At 46.3% G+C, this 20,657-nt stretch overlaps 1 protein-coding gene across 1 annotated transcript; it reads left to right on the top strand.

Annotated features, from left to right (window-relative positions):
* The first annotated feature begins 6,850 nt into the window (after positions 1-6,850).
* S100A13 (S100 calcium binding protein A13) lies at positions 6,851-19,150 on the top strand. The gene is made up of 3 exons (XM_083416906.1): positions 6,851-7,024; positions 13,818-14,069; positions 18,847-19,150. Exons 2-3 carry the CDS (start codon positions 13,917-13,919, stop codon positions 18,982-18,984), a joined length of 291 nt encoding a protein of 96 aa, XP_083273032.1. The 5' UTR covers positions 6,851-7,024; positions 13,818-13,916; the 3' UTR covers positions 18,985-19,150.
* The last annotated feature ends 1,507 nt before the right edge of the window (positions 19,151-20,657 follow it).

Consider the following 20,657-nt stretch of genomic DNA (forward strand, 5'->3'; position numbering starts at 1 on the left):
TATGGTCCAGCTCTCACTTCCATACATCACTACTGGGAAAACCATAGCTTTTACTATACGGACCTTTGTTGGCAAGGTGATGTCTCTACTTTTTAAAATGCTGTCTAGATCTTTACCTTTACCTTTATTCTAACTGGAGAAATGTTGAAGCATTAATGTGACCCCCAAGCCAAGCATATAAGGCAGCTCTGTATAGGTTTTAAAAAAAATATTTAATGCTTTATTATGCTTTTATATATGTTGGAAGCTGCCCAGCTGCCCTGAGCTGGGGCAACCCAGTCAGATGGGCGGGGAATAATAATAATAATAATAATAATAATAATAATAATGGAAGTCCCCATTTTCATCAGAGAAATGTTGAAGGGTATGTAAGATAGTCCCTGTCTGATCAGGCCAATGATCCGTCTAGTCCACTTTGTCAGCACATTAATCATTTCCCCTTGGGGTGCTGGACTAGGACTTAGGAGAGACCTGGGTTCAAATCCCGGCTTGGCCTTGAAGCTCACAGAGTGAGACCTTGCCACAGCCTGTGCGTCTCAGCCTCGCCTACCTCGCAGGGTGGTTGTGAGGAAGAAATAGGAAGAGCAGAACCATGTATGTCACCTTCAGCCCATTGGAGGAAAAGGTGGACCATAAGTGCAATTTTGAATGAATAAAACAAACTGAGATGGGTTGCCAGGTCTCGCAAAACCTACACAATGTTAATTTGATTTTTCCCCTTTTTTTAAGTGTGACATGTCAGTCAAAACACTGGGCCTCTCGGCAGCGCATAGGGGTTGTTGCTTTGTACGCCGAAGGATCTTTCCGGTAATTCTTGTCCGGCTGCCTCTTCCGCATTCCAGTGTTATCTCTCTGTGGGCCAAAGCATCAAAACATAGCCTTATTACTATTATTGTCAAATAACTTAGCTGTTTTACAATGCCACTTAATACTGAGTCAGGCAATTGGTCCATAAGGCCCAGGAATGCCTAAGCAAGCCCTGAGGGGGAACTTCCTGAGGCCTTCCTCAGTGATGGGGGCGGGGTGTGTGTGGAGAAATTGGTTCCAGGTTTCAGCCAAATCTATCAAATCCTCACTTTCGGAAATGAAAACACAGCTATCCGTCGAAATTCGCACTTCTCTGAGTTTTGCTATGCAGTCCATCCATCAAACCCTATTGACAAAAACTCATCTATCGGGGAAATTTCGTTAATTGATTGATTGATTGATTGATTGATTTCCATCCCACCTTTTCCCCCCTCAAGGAGCTCAGTGACATACAGTGGCACCTCGGGTTAAGAACTTAAATTCGTTCCGGAGGTCTGTTCTTAACCTGAAACTGTTCTTAACCTGAAGCACCACTTTAGCTAATGGGGCCTCCTTCTGCTGCTGCGCCGCTGGAGCACGATTTCTGTTCTCATCCTGAAGCAAAGTTCTTAACCCGAGATACTATTTCTGGGTTAGCGGAGTCTGTAACCTGAAGCGTATGTAACCTGAAGCGTAGGTAACCCGAGGTACCACTGTACACAGTTTTCTCCATGCCATCTGAAAGGTAGGTTAGGCTAAGAGGCAGTGGCTGGGCCTGAGCTTCATGGCTGAGTGGTGGGAGTCAAACTCCAATCTCCCTCTCAGGTCCTAGTTGACCACTCTAACCACTGTACCACCGCTGCCTCTTTCCCCCTTCCTTCTGATATCTGCCTCTTGTGCTGTTCTAGAAGGTAGGACACATTGGTCTACATTTGGAATGAGTGTGTAGCCAGCACAGCCAGTGGTCAGGTATAGGGATGGAGGGGAAATTGTTTCGGTTCCAACTTAAAGTCAAACCTACTGATTCACCTGAAGCAATGCATGAATCAAATTGTGGCCGGCCTTTGAAATTTGCGCTTTTGCAGTGCAATTCTGCAGCTGAGTCATGCATACAAAAAATTCACCCATGAGACCAAAGTGTGCATCTGTTAGTGGAAGTAACATGTCAAATATGCATTGTATTACTGAAACCTGCTTTGCAAAAATGCAAAAAATAAATAAATAAAATTGCATGCAAAATTGTGTATGCCAGGAGTCATGCACAAAAAACGAATTCTTCGATTCAAGCGGATGAATTCTCATAAGGCTTTTTTTGTGGGGAGGGTGTGGATCTGCAAACTGATGTGCAGCTGTGGAGAACTGAACTGAATATTGGGGAAAAGGAGGAATGGATTTGCCCATTCTGAACCCTTTCCCGTTCCCAAAGCAGTCTATAACAAATTGAGCTGCTCAGGATAAACCAGTAAGATATTGGGCTGAACTTGCACCGCTTCTGCTAAAGCAGTGTTCAAAAACAGGGAGGACTGGAGGAGGCTGGTGACTTGGGCAGGAGCACAGGAGTGTGTGTGTGTTTGTGTTTGTTTGTGTGTGTGGTGGTGGGGAGTCGGTGTCCGCATTTTTCCAATAGCAGGTAAGTGACTGCTGTAGACTGAACTAAATGTGAGTGGATTTGGGAAAGAGATTATGAGCTTGCAGAGTCGGAGCGGGGGAAAGCTGCAGTTTAGCATCGTCATTCGAGAACATTGAAAAATAACTCTCCATTTGATACTTCGCTCTGAGGTCATAAACACTGAAGTGCAGCTGATTACGATGCTGCTAACGGCAACAAAACAGTATATTGCACAAAAACAGAAATATAACCCCATCCCCATCCCCATATCTGATTGGCTAAGGAAAACCTGGCAAACTATCTTAACGGTAAACCTTACACATAAGAAAAATGCAATATGTAATACTCAAGAAAACACATTTGTTAAGAAGTGGGCCTTTTCTGGAATGACAATATAAATGATTGTATTATCTCACGGCGCTATAGCCTTTTTTGTTACCATATTTTTTGCTCTATAAGACTCACTTTTTCCCTCCTAAAAAGTAAGAGGAAACGTGTGTGCGTCTTATGGAGCGAATGCAGACTGCGCAGCTATCCCAAAAGCCAGAGCAGCAAGAGGGATTGCTGCTTTCACTGTGCAGCAATCCCTCTTGCTGTTCTGGCTTCTGGGATTCAAAATATTTTTTTTCTTGTTTTCCTCCTCCAAAAACTAGGTGCGTCTTGTGGTCTGATGCGTCTTATAGAGTGAAAAATACGGTATATTATCCCTTACCTCCCACATGCCATTTTCTTCCCCCGCTTTCTCTTTCATTTGTTTTCCTTTTATTCATTCATTCATTCATTTGATTTATTTATTGAATTTATATTCTGCCCTATATCCAGAAGTCTCAGGGCAGCTCACAGAACAAAACCAGAACTCAAAACCACAAAATATATAATCAAAATAAAAACAATAACCTAATAACACCCTCTCCCATAAAAACCCCACATTTTAAAAGGGCATATGTCAATCAAATCAACCAAAAGCCTGGTTGAGAAGGAACGTCCCACAGAGGGGGAGCCACTGCAGAGAAGGCCCGTTCTCGTTTTGCCACGTTCTTGTGCAGTTTTCTTCTTATGAAACAAGGATGTTTGATATATAAAACAGTTTGGAATTGTGATAATATAGCAATTTAGCATCAATCAATTTATTGTTTAGGAAAGGGAGCTCTGGAGGCAGTGAGGAAAGGATGAGTGTGTGGGGGTCACCCCACCCCCATCCTTGGGAAGGTTGGTAAATATTGTGGATCGCTAACGGGCTGGGCATTGAAGCCAGGCACTGATTCTTCTACAAAATAAAAATATTTTCCGCACCAAGCGTTCCATGATGCGTAATTCCTTCTATTGCTGATGGTGTAGTGGTTAAGAGCGGTAGACTTGTAATCTGGGGAACCGGGTTCGATTCCCTGCTCCTCCGCATGCAGCTGCTGGGTGACCTTGAGCCAGTCACACTTCTCTGAAGTTTCTCAGCCCCACTCACCTCACAGAGTGTTTCTTGTGGGGGAGGAAGGGAAAGGAGAATGTTAGCCGCTTTGAGACTCCTTCGGGTAGTGATAAAGCGGGATATCAAATCCAAACTCTTCTTCTTCTTCTTCTTCTTGAGTCATGAAAATAGCAGGATCCTTCTGCAAGAGGGAGATATCGACTGACTTGGGGAATCCTGAGGTTTACAGATGTTGAAATCTGTTTAGGAAGAAATGCTAAGGGGAGGGAAACAAACAAACAAACCCTCCAGCAAAACAAGAATTGAGCATGCTCAGCGGCCACAAAATGCCAGCTGATTGTTGGCGGGGATGGATGTATCATTCATGTGGTCATCTTTAATCCACTGGTAACTGTTGAATGGGATGCGGGTGGCGCTGTGGGTTCAACCACAGAGCCTAGGACTTGCCGATCAGAAGGTCGGTGGTTCGAATCCCCGCGACGGGGTGAGCTCCCATTGCTCGGTCCCTGCTCCTGCCCACCTAGCAGTTCGAAAGCACGTCGAAGTGCAAGTAGATAAATAGATACCGCTCCGGCACAAAGGTAAACGGTGTTTCCGTGTGCTGCTGTGGTTCGCCAGAAGTGGCTTAGTCATGCTGGCCACATGACCCGGAAGCTTTACGTCAGCTCCCTCGGCCAATAAAGCGAGATGAGCGCCGCAACCCCAGAGTCAGCCACGACTGGACCTCATGGTCAGTGGTCCCTTTATCTTTAACTGTTGAATGTTGAAGGGAGAGAGGCGATGTTCCACATACATTCATTCGGAGTGCAGATCTGTGATCTTGAGAGATTTGAATGATTAAACAGAACTCCTATAATAGGATGCTGTGATTTCCTGGTCTTCAGTGGTAAACTGGCACACCTGGGTCAGGAAGGTACCTTCTTCTTATGATAGAATCATAGAGTTGGAAGAGACCACAAGGGCCATCGAGTCCAACCCCCTGCCAAGCAGGAAACACCATCAGAGCACTCCTGACATATCAAGCCTCTGCTTAAAGACCTCCAAAGAAGGAGACTCCACCACACTCCTTGGCAGCAAATTCCACTGTCGAACAGCTCTTACTGTCAGGAAGTTCTTCCTAATGTTTAGGTGGAATCTTCTTTCTTGTAGTTTGGATCCATTGCTCCGTGTCCGCTTCTCTGGAGCAGCAGAAAACAATCTTTCTCCCTCCTCTATGTGACATCCTTTTATATATTTGAACATGGCTATCATATCACCCCTTAACCTCCTCTTCTCCAGGCTAAACATGCCCAGCTCCCTTAGCCGTTCCTCATAAGGCATCGTTTCCAGGCCTTTGACCATTTTGGTTGCCCTCCTCTGGACACGTTCCAGTTTGTCAGTGTCCTTCTTGAACTGTGGTGCCCAGAACTGGACACAGTACTCCAGGTGAGGTCTGACCAGAGCAGAATACAGTGGCACTATTACTTCCCTTGATCTAGACCTACATCTATCCAGCGATTATTAGACTACAACTCCCATAAATGCTAAACTTCCTGTCTGAGTCTGTCTGAGCCTGACTTAAATTCAAAATCTTGCAAGATCGTCCTGACTGAATCTGACTTAAATCCAAGCCTCGCTAGATCAAACTATTTGATCCCGAATTAAATTCAAAATCTTGCTAGATCATCCTGTCTCAGACCCGCCAGGTGTCCCTATTTTCCAGGGACATCCCTGATTTAGAGAAGCTGTCCCAGTTTCTGATATGATCCCGGAACATCCTGCTTTTCCTTAAAGGTAAAGGTAAAGGTACCCCTGCCCGTACGGGCCAGTCTTGACAGACTCTCGGGTTGTGCGCCCATCTCACTCAAAAGGCCGGGGGCCAGCGCTGTCCGGAGACACTTCCGGGTTACGTGGCCAGCGTGACAATGCTGCATCTGGCGAGCCAACACAGCACACGGAAACGCCGTTTACCTTCCCGCCAGTAAGCGGTCCCTATTTATCTACTTGCACCTGGGGGTGCTTTTGAACTGCTAGGTTGGCAGGCGCTGGGACCGAGCAACTGGGACCTAGCCGCCGGGATTCGAACTGCCGACCTTTCGATCGGCAAGCCCTAGGCGCTGAAGCTTTTACCCACAGTGCCACCCACGTCCCACGTTTTCCTTAGGAAGCCCCTATTTTCATGGGAGAAATGTTGGAGGGTATGGTAGGATGCCCCTATTTGCACTAGAGGGTATGGAGTTATTCAACCCCTGAGTTATCTGAAGGCAATCCTACATAGGGAAGGTTTTTAAAAAATGTTTAATGTTTTATTATGTTTTCATATATGTTGGAAGCTGCCCAGAGAGGCTGGGACAACCCAGCGTGGGGTATAAATAGTAAAATTCATTGTGGAATGGGACGTCCCTATTTTCATCGGAGAAACGTCGGAGGGTATGCTTGTCTCAACCCGACTTAAATCCAAGCCTTGCTGGATCTTCCTTTCTGAGCCTGACTTAAATTCAAAACCTTGCTAGGTCACCCTGTCCGAGCCTGGAATCGAGTTCAAGCCTTGCTAGGGCATCCTGTTTACTTTTCATGGCCAAAATCAAACTACCCCTCTCCCCCACAAAAAAATGTCCCAGCGTGAGCGACGGCCAGTCGTGTTTTTCTGCAAACGGTGGCTGGGCGAGTGAGTCAGCTCATGAAATACATTTTCCTGGAGGGCTTCCACTGCTTTCCCTGCTAACTCATCCCGAGGCCCCGGCAGAAAGTCTGCAACACAAATTCTCCCCTTGTGTGTCTTCTGCAGCCTGTACACACACACACACACACACACACACACACAAGGTGTTGTTGTTGGGGGCTTCTCACCCCCCCCGGACTTTCCTTGGTTGCATGCCGAATCTTGCAAAAAGAAAGTTTGTTTGTGGACAGCTGGGCAGGGCTGAGGCTGGCTGCTGAGCTTTGTGGGTTGTTGTTGACAAGCCAGGAAGCCAGTGCCCTGTGTTAGTAGCAGTGCGGGCTGCAGCCTGGGGGGGCGGGGGGGAAGTCCAGGCGTGGGCGGTGTCTGTGGAAAGAGAAACCGTACACCAGCAAAGTCTTTTAGCTTAATGGAGCACTGATCCTTTGAACAACTCCCCCCCCTTCCTCGTCGTCCCCCCCCCCCCGATTCTGGCTGCCCACAGCTGTATAAAAAGCACTGCCCTGTTCCCCCACTGACACTATCCTTGCAAGCGTCCGTCTTCAGGGTAAGTGGCAATACTTGGGAAGGGGCATGCTGCCAGTTGGTGACAGAGGCTGGGGCCCCTTTTTTGGTCACTGGGTGTGCATGTGTGTGTGTGTGTGAGAGAGAGAGAGAGAGAGAGAGATATGGGAGTGCAAAGTCTGCTGACTAACGAAAAGAATTTTGGGAGGCGATGAATCAGTTGAAAACACCCACATGCATGCATTGAGGTGTGTTAGAAAAATCTGCAAGCAGAGGAGGGTCATCTCTTTGAGGTACAGTGGTACCTCGGGTCAGAGACGCTTCAGGTTACAGATGCTTCAGGTTACAGACTCCGCTAATCCAGAAATAGTACCTCGGGTTAAGAGCTTTGCTTCAGGATGAGAACAGAAATCGCGTGGCGGCAGCGGGAGGCTCCATTAGCTAAAGTGGTACCTCAGGTTAAGAACGGTTTCAGGTTAAGAACGGACCTCCGGAACGAATTAAGTTCTTAACCCGAGGTACCACTGTACTGGTGAGATTCTGAGACAATCTCAGAGGTTTAAGAAGTTCTAGGCTCCTCCCCTCAAAAAGAGATATTGCAGAATGGGAAAAGTTTCAGAAAAGGACAATCACAAATGATCAAGGGGGTTGGAGCGAGCCCCCACCCCATGAGGAAAGATTTTTAGAAGACATCTGAGGGCAGCCCTGTTTAGGGAAGCTTTTAATGTTTGATGCATTACGGTATTTTAATATTTTGTTGGAAGCCGCCCAGAGTGGCTGGGGAAGCCCAGCCAGATGGGTGGGGTATAAATAATAAATTATTATTATTATTATTATTATTATTATTATTATTATTATTTCAGCCTCTGGGACTTTTTAGCTTAGAGAAACCACCATTAAGAGGTGGCGCGAGAGAAGTTTATATACCGTATTTTTTGCTCTATAAGACTCACTTTTCTCTCCTAAAAAGTAAGGGGAAATGTGTGTGCGTCTTATGGAGCGAATGCAGACTGCGCAGCTATCCCAGAAGCCAGAACAGCAAGAGGGATTGCTGCTTTCGCTGCGCAGCGATCCCTCTTGCTGTTCTGGCTTCTGAGATTCAGAATATCTTTTTCCTTGTTTTCCTCCTCCAAAAACTAGGTGCGTCTTGTGGTCTGGTGCGTCTTATAGAGCGAAAAATACGGTAATACGAGGACAGAGAAAAAGCGTTTCCCCATCTCTCATAACACCAGAGTTTGAAGTGGAGTTGAATGTGGGAAGGGCCGGGGCAGATAAAAAGAAGGGCTTTTCCACGCAGTGCGGAGTAAACTGTGGAACTCCCCGCAGGAGGCAGTGACCGATGGCGACCGACTTGGGTGCCTTCAAGAAAAAGGAATAGAGAAATTCATGGCGGAGGAGGAGACGGCCATTGATGGCTACTAGCCACAATGGTTCGACTTTGCCTTCAGGGGCAGCAGTGCTTCTGAACGCAAGTTACTGGAACCTGCAGCAGGGGCGAGGACCACTGTGAGAACAGGGTTCTGGGTTGTATGGGCCAGTGGTCTGACCCCGTAGGACTCCTCCTCTGCTCTTACGTTTAAGAAACAAGTGGGCAATGCGATCCTAAGCACTTTGACTTGAGAGCCAGTGAACTTTGGGAGACACAAATATGTTAATGACTGCACTGTCTGTCTCTGTCCATTCAGCTATCTCCCTATATGTATTTATTCTCTTGTAATAACATTGTAAGAACAATAACAATGGGACGCGGGTGGCGCTGTGGGTAAAAGCCTCAGCGCCTAGGGCTTGCCGATCGAAAGGTCGGCGGTTCGAATCCCCGCGGCGGGGTGCGCTCCCGTCATTCTGTCCCAGTGCCTGCCAACCTAGCAGTTCGAAAGCACCCCTGGGTGCAAGTAGATAAATAGGGACCGCTTACTAGCGGGAAAGGGACGCGGGTGGCGCTGTGGGTTAAAGCCTCAGTGCCTAGGGCTTGCCGATCGAAAGGTCGGCGGTTCGAATTCCCGCGGCGGGGTGCGCTCCCGCTGTTCGGTCCCAGCGCCTGCCAACCTAGCAGTTCGAAAGCACTCTCGGGTGCAAGTAGATAAATAGGGACCGCTTACTAGCGGGAAGGTAAACGGCGTTTCCGTGTGCGGCTCTGGCTCGCCAGAGCAGCGATGTCACGCTGGCCACGTGACCCGGAAGTGTCTTCGGACAGCGCTGGCCCCCGGCCTCTTAAGTGAGATGGGCGCACAACCCTAGAGTCTGTCAAGACTGGCCCGTATGGGCAGGGGTACCTTTACCTTTACTAGCGGGAAGGTAAACGGCGTTTCCGTGTGCGGCTCTGGCTCGCCAGAGCAGCGATGTCACGCTGGCCACGTGACCCGGAAGTGTCTCCGGACAGCGCTGGCCCCTGGCCTCTTGAGTGAGATGGGCGCACAACCCTAGAGTCTGTCAAGACTGGCCCGTACGGGCAGGGGTACCTTTACCTTTAATAACATTGTATTATATGAAGGGCACTTCCAGACAGATGCTGTTTTCCAATGAGATCCAATCATGTACTGGCGAATCTGGGTTGGGAAATTAAAATCAATTGGGAGGTCTTGCATAAACACACTTTCCCCCACCCCACCCTGGACTTTTTGCAGGAAGGAAAGTGATGGGGAAATGCACCAGAGAGAGAGAGAGCGTTGGGTCGCAGTTGATTGACATGATGTCGTCTAACGAATCAGAACGAAATGCTCAATAAATAGCAGAGGCCATCTAACCTCCCGGCAAACTTTGTGCAAACAAATCAGGATGAGTGCCGGATAAACCAGTCACGTGGAAGTGACATAACACACCAGAATCCAAAATAGCCCACAAGATGTGCTTCGTAGCCACTAGATTAGATAGAATCATAGACGTGTGTCTGTAAGGGCATACCCACGTTTCCTGTTGTCCCGCTTCTTCCTGCCCAGGGAAAACTGCTCTTTAATGTTCAATCAGAACAAATGGCTGTTATAAGAACTGGGCTTGGCTTTTGAAGTCCACCTCCCTATCGAGGGACTCAAGATTCCTTGAGTTCTGCTGTTGGTCAGAGGTACAACAGAGGTGACAATTTGAGTTTCCCCTGGATTGCCATTTGTTCTGATCTGGCTCTGAAGAGTGGGTTTTTCCTTGGAAAGGAGCAGGGCAAGGGGAAAACAGCTTGATCTGTGCTTTATTGAGCATGACAGAAGCAGAAGTGTGGATGAGCCCTATATCTATCTATCTATCTATCTATCTATTGATCGATCTATCTCTATCTATCATCTCTCTATATCTATCTATCTATCTATCTATCATCTATCTATCTATCTATCATCTATCTATCTATCTATCTATCTATCTATCTATCATCTATCTATCTATCATCTATCTATCTCTATCATCTATCTATCTATCATCTATTTATCTATGTATCATATATCTATCTATATCTATCTATCTCTATCATCTCTCTCTCTCTCTCTCTCTCTCATCTATCATCTATCTATCTATCTATCTATCTATCTATCTATCTATCTATCTATCATCTATCTATCTATCTATATCTATCTATCATCTATCTATCTATCTATCTATCTATCTATCATCTATCATCTATCTATCATCTATCTATTATCTATCTATCATCTATCTATCTATCATCTCGTGTGGTATGGGGAGCCAGATCACAGGGCTGTGGGACGGAGGGGATAGTGTCTCTTCTGACCCCAAAGTCACGTTTAGAAGTGCTTTAGTTGCCCTGGGAGGAAAGTGGTGCAATCCTATTCATGCTTTCACCCTGAATTCAGCAGGACTGGTTTGCAAGAGGGCATTCATAGGATCCGGCCCACACATCCATGCAACCGAATTCACCTCCTCACATTTACCCAAAAGTAAGCCTCATTGAGTTGGAGGTGGCTTATTCCCAAGTCAGCGTGCAGCACAATGCAATTGATTAATCGATGGATGGAAAGATACAACTCTGATATGTGCATTGTTATTTCTTACTGTTAATTCTTTTTAGTGGTGTTATTAGTTCCTAATTTCCACAGAGGGAGGCGAGCTCCTTGCCCTCTTAACAACCAGTTCCCTTCTCCTCGGGACTTGACTACTTTCTAATATTTTGGGGATACAATGTCCTGCAGAAATGTACTAGGATCAACCCACAGTCAGAGTTGATGGGGAGAAATGTGATTCAGCTCACATTTAAAGACAAATCTCCCTAGTTTCCACATCCCAAAATGATGCACAAATGGAAACGCAGCCATTTTAGGAAATCTGCCCTTCTCTGAATTTTGCAATCCGGTTTCTTTAGCGGAGCAACATGTATAACGATGTACAGACTGGCGTTAAAGTGTGCGTAGAAATGGATCTCTTAGGTGAAACCAACCCGCCACAAATGCACTCTACTGGGGAACGTTGCAAATAGGTGCATAAGAAGATTGCGAACATCAGGAGACGTTTGAGTGAATATGCTGATAGGTTTTCACCAGAAGAAAAGAAAGGTCGAGGGCTTGTGAGAGTGGATTCATGCAGATATGCTGAAGGAGGATGGCAGAATGCCAGAATGGCCAGTTCTAGTGCTTTATTAAAGGAAAGTGTAAGCTTACAACAAGCCCTGCAGAGCCTCATTGCTATTATGTTAAGCATTACTTATGCACAAAGCAAACTACGTAAACAGGCACCCATAATCCAGTTAACTCGCCCCTGGCTTAGAGGCCCCCTTCCATCTCTCAGATAAGGTAGTACTTTATCTCTCATCCCTCTCTCAGATAAGGTAGTAGCTTATCTCTCATCCATCTCTCAAATAAGGCAGTAGCTGGCAGCAATCAGTGTGAGAGGTCTCCCTTCTCCCAACTTGCTAAGCATCCCAAGCAAGCCAACTAATACTGTATTTTTTGCTCTATAAGACTCACTTTTCCCCTCCTAAAAAGTAAGGGGAAATGTGTGTGTGTGTTATGGAGCGAATGCAGGCTGCGCAGCTATCCCAGAAGCCAGAACAGCAAGAGGGATTGCTGCTTTCACTGTGCAGCAATCCCTCTTGCTGTTCTGGCTTCTGAGATTCAGAATTTTTTTTCTTCTTGTTTTCCTCCTCCAAAAACTAGGTGCTTCTTGTGGTCTGGTGCGTCTTATAGAGCGAAAAATACAGTATATGCCCAAGCACGTGAATAAGCCGATTTGATCTTGTTATTTTTAAAAAATAAAATAAAAAAATTATTAACAATTTCAACATAACAATTTATCAAAACATATCATATTCATTATTTCCCCCCCTTTTCCCATTACCCATCAAACCCTCTCTCTCTCCCCCCCCCAAGACTTACCTCAGTTCCTCTCTCTGATTTCTCAGCATATTATAAAATTATTTCAATCCTTATATGATCTATCTACCATGTTATCAATCACTAAATTTGTGTATGTTTATTCAAAACCTGCCAAGGAGTCCAATTCATTTCTTTATCTTTTTAAATACTTTGTAAGAAGTTCCCATTCTTCTTTGAAGTCACCGTTGTCCTTACCTCACAGTTTGTATGTCAGTTTAGCCAATTCTGCATAGTTCATCGGTTTCTCTTGCCGCTGTTCCTTTGTCGGGGTTTCCTCATTCTTCCATCCTTGTGCTCTTGCCGCTGTTGTAGCATACATGAATAAATTCTTTGTTTTCCTTGGCAGGTCTTGTCCTACAATCCCTAACAAAAATGCTTCTGGTTTATTTTACAAATGTTAAACATTTTCTTCAATTCGTTATATATCATTTCCCAAAATTTTTTAACTTCTCTACATTCTCACCACAGACGATGCGATCTTGTTCTTGCAGCAAGTGGCAATTGGTTCTGGGGTTATATTGGCTAGCAAGGTGGCGTTTACAGGCCTTCTGGAATGTTTTCTCCTTTGCCTCTAGGCAGTATCGCAAACTGGTAGCTCAACTGGTTAGAGCGTGGTGCTGATAACGCCAAGGTTGCAGGTTTTATCCCTGTATGGGACAGTGGGACATGTTTCCTGCATGGCAGGGGGTTGGATGACATGGTTCTCAAGATCCTTTTCAACTCTACCGTTCTGTGATTCTATGAAAAGCTGAAAGACCAGCCCATGGCGCATTCGTTTGGCAAAGCAACAAGTGACGTTGGTCTCTCTCGTTGACTTCTTGTCGATTGATGGCGATGTTTTAACTAGCCAGAGCTATGATTCTATTCGTTTAAAATATTGCTACGGAAAGACCCTGGCAGTTAAAAAAATAAAAAGACATAGCAATAAAAAAACAGCAGAACAACAGCAAAATTACTACTACTACTACTACTAATAATAATTTATTATTTATACCACGCCCATCTGGCTGGGCTTCCCCAGCCACTCTGGGCGGCTTCCAAAAAAATATTGAAATACTGCAATACATCAAACACTAAAAGCTTCCCTAAACAGGGCTGCCTTCAGATGTCTTCTGAATGTCAGGTAGTTGTTGTTCTCTTTGACATCTAATGGGAGGGCATTCCACAGGGTTGGTGCCACTACCGAGAAGGCCCTCTGCCTGGTTCCCTGTAACTTGGCTTCCGCAGTGAGGGAACCACCAGAAGGCCTTCAGTGGTGGACCTCAGTGTCTGGGCAGAACGATGGGGATGGAGATGCTCCTTCAGGTATACTGGACCGAGGCCGTTTAGGGCTTTAAAGGTCAGCACCAACATTTTGAATTGTGCTCAGAAACGTACTGGGTGCCAACGTAGGTCTTTCAAGACCGGTGTTATATGGTCTCTTAGTTCTTCTTATGTCCTTTGCTGCTTTGTTGCTGCTTTCCTCCTGCTCTTCCCCTGTTGATTTCCTCCTGACTGCCTCACCTTGCCTCTTTCCCCTGTTCACAGAGCCCGTCTTACACAGCCCGTTGCTACTAACACACTCTCCGTCCGTCGAGCCACAGCCTCAGCGAGGAAGGAAGGAACTCGCCACTCCTCAGTCCTGAGATGGCCTGCAGCGAATGTACAGAGCTGGAGACATGCATCGAGAAGATTGTGATCATCTTCTACACGCATGCGGGCCGCGAGGGCAAGAAGGGGACTCTGACAGCTGGGGAGTTCAAGGAACTTGTTCACGAGCAGCTCCCGAATCTCATGAAGGTAGGGGGGGGGGGCAACACATATTATAGGGTGCAAGACCAGGAGGATGGGGGAGACTTTTATTTTAAAATCAGGATAAGCAGGGCTAGGCCGAAAGCATTTTGCTGCAGGACAAGTTGGAGACCCACTGCCTCTCATTTGAATGTCCCAGAAGCTCTGCAGGGAAAAGTTTTCTGCCTGAGAGCCACATTCCCTTCTGAGCAGCCTTCCAGGGCCGTGTTGCAGTGTTGGGCAGGGACCAGAGGCAACAGTGAGTGGAGTAACGAGTGCCTTTGCCGAGTAAACTGGAGAGCCAGTGTGGTGTAGTGGTTAAGAGCGGTAGTCTCGTAATCTGGTGAACCGGGTTCGATTCCCCGCTCCTCCACATGCAGCTGCTGGGTGACCTTGGGCCAGTCATACTTCTTGAAGTCTCTCAGCCCCACTCACCTCACAGAGTGTTTGTTGTGGGGGAGGAAGGGAAAGGAGAACGTTAGCCGCTTTGAGACTCCTTAAAGGGAGTGAAAGGCGGGATATCAAATCCAAACTCTTCTTCTTCTTCTAAACTGGTTCCCGCACACCTTCATGAATCCTTCATCCAAGCAAGCAAGAGGCATTATTAGAGTTGGGATGGTGTCCTGTGCAGGTCAGCAATAAATCACACGGCGTCAGTGAAGTTAGGGAAACAAGATCTGCTCAGGAAGCCAGGCCTAGCGAGCACATCAACTCGTCCTGGTAGATCTTGCCCCCTATGGGGCAGGTGAGGGGACTGAAGTTGCCCACAGTTGCCTAAGTCTGCTTCTCCCCTACCAATCTGAGACTCAGTCAACGTGCCTGTCTTTGCTGCTCCCTCTTCACGCCTCTCCTGGTCCTGGGAGACCAGCAGGGAGGGAAACTGGCCACAGCAGGGGAGGAGACTCCCTGGCTTCTTCAGCAGCCTGTCTCCTCTCTGCTGCTTGCCCTCCTCTCCAGCCTCTGTTTCTGCCTCTGAGTCTGAACTGCTCTCTGCCACAGCCTCTTCCTGCTCACTACAGCGGTTCATAAGAAACTTTTTGTTGTTGTAAATGCCTGCTCCAAAGGTCTTATCTTACTATCTTAGGAATTATACAGCTATATCTGAAATTTCATGCATATCAGTTAATATCTTAACCCTCCTCCACGAAAATAGCTGTATACAGTGGTGCCCCGCAAGACGAATGCCTCGCAAGACGGAAAACGAAAGGGTTTTCCGTTTTGGAGGTGCTTCGCAGGACGAATTTCTCTATGGGCTTGCTTCGCAAGACGAAAATGTCTTGCAATTCCTGGGGTTTTTTTTTTGCTCCCCACCCCCTTTTTCTAAGGCACTAAGCTGCTAATAGCCTTTTAGCAGCTAATCCGCTAATCCCTTAAGCCTTTAATAGCCGCTAATAGCCGCTAAACCGCTAATAGCGCTAATCCGCTAATGGGCTTGCTTCGCAAGACGAAAAAACCGCTAGACGAAGAGACTCACGGAACGGATTCTTTTCGTCTTGCGAGGCACCACTGTACTTGGCTGTTTTTCTATGTCGTGAAGGCTGAAATTTCAATTCAATGGAGCAGGGTCAAGATATTAACTGATATGCATGAAATTTCAGATATAGCTATACAGTGGTACCTTGGGTTAAATACTTAATTCGTTCCGGAGGTCCGTTCTTAACCTGAAACTGTTCTTAACCTGAAGCACCACTTTAGCTAATGGGGCCTCCAGCTGCCGCCAGAGCACGATATTTGTTCTCATCCTGAAGCAAAGTTTTTAACCTGAAGCACTATTTCTGGCTTAGTGGAGTCTGTAACCTGAAGCGTATGTAACCTGAGGTACCACTGTATAATCACTAGTGTAGTAAAATAAGGCCTAAAAGGGACCTAAAAGGGACCCCTGACCATTAGGTCCAGTCGTGGATGACTCTGGGATTGTGGTGCTCATCTTGCTTTACTGGCTGAGGGAGCCGGCGTACAGCTTCTGGGTCATGTGGCCAGCATGACTAAGCCACTTCTGGCGAACCAGAGCAGTGCATGGAAACGCAGTTTACCTTCCCGCCAGAGCAGTACCTAGGTAGGTAAGTAGGTAAGGTGAAGGACTCCGCTAACCCAGAAATAGTGCTTCAGGTTAAGAACTTTGCTTCAGGATGAGAACAAATATCGTGCTCTGGCGGCAGCTGGAGGTCCCATTAGCTAAAGTGGTGCTTCAGGTTAAGAACAGTTTCAGGTTAAGAACGGACCTCCAGAATGAATTAAGTACTTAACCCGAGGTACCACTGTACATGCATGTGTCCATTGGGAGAAATGTGCATTAAAACGCTGATGGGTTTTCATGAGGCCTTGATTCATGTCCCTTTTAAAAGTGAGCCTACTTGAGAGTTGCCACTGTGCTCAGAGTAGACCCACTGGAAATAATGGACCTACATTAGTCCAGTTCATTAAAGTCAACGGGGGTCTTTTCTGAGTGGGATGGAGATTGGGAGCAACCCCACTGAGCCTAAGTTAGTCACATCCATTGATTTCGGTGGGTCTACTCTGAGTAATGACTAATGCTTGGCTGCACCTATACTAGCCGTTCAAAGAACTGCGATACCGCTTTAACAGTCATGGCTGCCTCCATAGGATCCTGGGAGGAGTTGTTTGTTAAGGGTGATGTTAGGAGACCCCACCCTGAGCTATGATTCCCAGCACCCTTAAACTGTGGTTCCCAAGATTCTTTGGAGGAAACCGCCTTGACTTTTAAAAGTGGTATAAATGTGATTTCAATTGATGGTTTGGATACGACCCCTGCTCCCTTTGATTTTCTACATTAAGTCATGGGGTTATGATCCTGGCTGTGCACACCATACATATAAGGCACCCCCACAAAATAAAGGCACCCCCACAAAATAAAAAAAGGGATCCTAGGAGCTGTAGTTTGTTAAGGGTATTGAGAGATTTTAGGAGACCTTAAGATAGCTATGGACGCGGGTGGCGCTGTTGGGGACACGGGTGGCGCTGTGGGTAAAAGCCTCAGCGCCTAGGGCTTGCCGATCGAAAGGTCGGCGGTTCGAATCCCCGCGGCGGGGTGCGCTCCCGTCCTTCGGTCCCAGCGCTTGCCAACCTAGCAGTTCGAAAGCACTCTCGGGTGCAAGTAGATAAATAGGGACCGCTTACTAGCGGGAAGGTAAACGGCGTTTCCGTGTGCAGCTCTGGCTCGCCACAGCAGCGATGTCACGCTGGCCACGCGACCCGGAAGTGTCTTTGGACAGCCCTGGCCCCCGGCCTCTTTGAGTGAGATGAGCGCACAACCCTAGAGTCTGTCAAGACTGGCCCGTACGGGCAGGGGTACCTTTACCTTTACCTTTAAGATAGCTATAATTCCCAAAAATCATATACATACCAATACACTAGACTTCCTGTCTTTCCCGTTGTATATTCCTTTTTGACAAATGAATGTACTCTTATTACTGTAGATTTCTTTACATATTATCGAATACATTCTTATATCAATATGTGCGCTTAATCTTATTTCTCAACGCAGTCTCACTCCAACATCAACATCATTTGTTGTTTTTTTCTTTGTTCTTTTTTTGGGTTTCATTTTCTTTTTAGGTATATAAAATTAGTATATAATTTTTGTATACATGTTGGAAATTATATTATAGTAAGTCCTGTAATGTAATATGACAACGTTTACTGACGTAATATAAGAATAATTTTATAATAAATAAAATGGGGGGGGGGGAGAGATAGCTACAATTCCCAGTGCCTCTAACAAACTGTTGTATACTTCCCAGGATTATTTAAGGAGGGGGAAAGCCACGACTGCTAAAGTGGTATAAAAATGCTATCGATGTATGGGGTTCTTATTCCTACTCAGAGTAAACCCATTGAAATTAATCAACAGGACTAACCTAGTCTACACCACCAAGAAAGAGCAACACCATGCATGTAGAAAACTAGTTCTTCAGGGAATAAATTTCAGCTAGACCACCTTCTACCTGACTTGCTAGATTTCTGTGTGCAAGGAATCCCTTTGCTCTCTCTCACTCTGTGTGCGTGTAGCTTTCAGACCACCCCCTCAGTTGCTGCTTGCGGGAAGTTGGACCAGACTCCGTGTCATCCATGGGATGACGCAAACATGAGACACCTGCTGCCGCGATGACCAGATCTTGCAGGAGCAAATTCCTGAAGTTAATTATGCATAGTTATGGAGATGAGTTTCCTTTTGTTGGTTCTGAACCGAGGGCTGCCTATCAATTTTCTTGGATGACTCTGAGCTCTAGGAGTACGATGAGAGAGAGAGAGAATTCTCCTCAGACTGTCTTCTCCATACCTTACATAATTTTTACAAGCGGGTTCCTGTGACAAAACGTCACAGTGTCTTTGCTGCCCCGGCCATCCCTGACTTTTCCTTTTAAAAAATAATAATACATTTTTATTAATTTTAACATACAAATTATAAAACGTACCACACAAATTATTACAAATACACTTTTTTTGGACTTAACCTCTTTTTATGCATTACTTAATTTTATATTGTCTTTACCTCCCTTAACTTATCATCTCTCCTTTTCCATTTTTACAATATTTCCAACAATACTCGTCACAGAACTTCTTGCAAACCTGCAAACGTCGTCTGATCATCACAAATACTTTTCATATAGTTCGTAAATTTACTCCAGTCTTCGGTAAAATTCTGGTCCCGCCAGTTTCGGATCCTTCCTGTTAATTCATCTAATTCCTGTTAATTTGTCTAATTAACGAATTAACAAATTAGACGTATCCCTGACTTTTCCTTTCCTTTCCTCCTTTTCCGAAGGACGTTGGCGACCTCGACGAGAAGATGAGGAGCTTGGATGTCAACAATGACCAGGAGCTGAAATTCGGAGAGTACTGGAGGCTGATCGGGGAGCTGGCGAAGGATATCAAGAGGGAGAAACTGGGGAGAAAGAAGTGAAGGTCGTGGCACGGGTGGGTGGCCGTGGCTCGTGCGAGAGAGAGAGTTGGGTGGGTGGGAACAAGCCACCTTGATTCTGAGGGCTTCTAGGAGGAGGAAGATAACAGGAAATATCAACCTGTCAGTCAGCAGGCTGCAGCAATTCAAATAAAAGCATTTGCTCTGAGATACTGTTGTTTGTTTGTTTGTTGCTTGCTTGGTGGCAAAGTAATATAATAATAATAATAATAATAATAATAATAATAATAATAATAATTCATTATTTGTACCCCACCCATCTGGCTGGGCTTCCCCAGCCACTCTGGGCGGCTTCCAACAAAATATTAAAATACATTAAAAGCTTCCCTAAACAGGGCTGCCTTCAGATGTCTTCTAAAAGTCTGGTAGCTGTTGTTCTCTTTGACATCTGGTGGGAGGGCGTTCCACAGGGTGGGTGCCACTACCGAGAAGGCCCTCTGCCCCCTGTAACTTGGCTTCTCACAGTGAGGGAACCACCAGAAGGCCTTTGGTGCTGGACCTCAGTGTTCGGGTAGAACGATGGGGATGGAGACGCTCCTTCAGATATACTGGACCGAGGCCATTTAGGGCTTTAAAGGTCAGCACCAGCACAAGCAAGGAAGAGGGAGCATGACCGAGGTGTATAAAATCATACATGGTGTGGAGAAAGTGGACAGAGATAAGTTTTTCTCCCTTTTTTATAGCATTGGATTTGTGGACGTCCAATGAAGCTGGTGGCGCTGGGGACGCGGGTGGCGCTGTGGGTTAAACCACAGAGCCTAGGACTTGCTGATCAGAAGGTCGTCGGTTTTAATCCCCCCGACGGGGTGAGCTCCCGTTGCTCAGTCCCTGTTCCTGCCAACCTAGCAGTTTGAAAGCACATCAAGTAGATAAATAGGTACCACTCCGGCGGGAAGGTAAACGGCATTTCCGTGCACTGCTCTGGTTCGCCAGAAGCGGCTTAGTCATGCTGGCCGCATGACCCGGAAGCTGTACGCCGGCTCCCTCAGCCAATAAAGTGAGATGAGCTCCGCAACCCCAGAGTCGGTCACGACTGGACCTAATGGTCAGGGGTCCCTTTACCTTTAATGAAGCTGAATGTTGGAAGATTCCAGACAGACAGAGGAAAGTAGTTTCGCTCCACAAAGTGAATAGTTAATCTAGAGGACTCATTTCCAGAGGAAGCATTGATGGTCACCAACTTGGATGGCTTTAAAAGAGGATGGGGCAAATTCAGGGTGAAGTCTGTCAATGAGCCATAATGACTGTTGTTGTTGTTTAGTCGTTCAGTCGTGTCCGACTCTTCGAGACCCCATGGACCAGAGTACGCCAGGCACTTCTGTCTTCCACTGCCACCCGCAGTTTGGTCAGATTCATGTTTGTAGCTTCGAGAACACTGTCTAACCATCTCGTCCTCTGTCGTCCTCTTCTCCTTGTGCCCTCCATCTTTCCCAACATCAGGGTCTTTTCCAGGGAGTCTTCTCTTCTCATGAGGTGGCCAAAGTATTGGAGCCTGAGCTTCACGATCTGTCCTTCCAGTGAGCACTCAGGGCTGATTTCCTTAAGAATGGATGCGTTTGATCTTCTTGCAGTCCATGGGACTCTCAAGAGTCTCCTCCAGCACCATAATTCAAAAGCGTCAATTCTTTGGCGATCAGCCTTCTTTATGGTCCAGC

This window comes from Podarcis tiliguerta (genome assembly GCF_965153285.1).
Source record: "Podarcis tiliguerta genome assembly, chromosome: 16".
In the NCBI taxonomy this organism is placed as follows: Eukaryota; Metazoa; Chordata; class Lepidosauria; order Squamata; family Lacertidae; genus Podarcis; species Podarcis tiliguerta.

Excerpts from the sequence above, each read along its gene's own strand:
- S100A13 (XM_083416906.1), top strand. The coding sequence starts at position 13,917 with ATGGCCTGCAGCGAATGTACAGAGCTGGAGACATGCATCGAGAAGATT. Across the intron at positions 14,070-18,846 it reads AGCTCCCGAATCTCATGAAG|GACGTTGGCGACCTCGACGA; the intron begins GTAGGGGGGGGG and ends CCTTTTCCGAAG.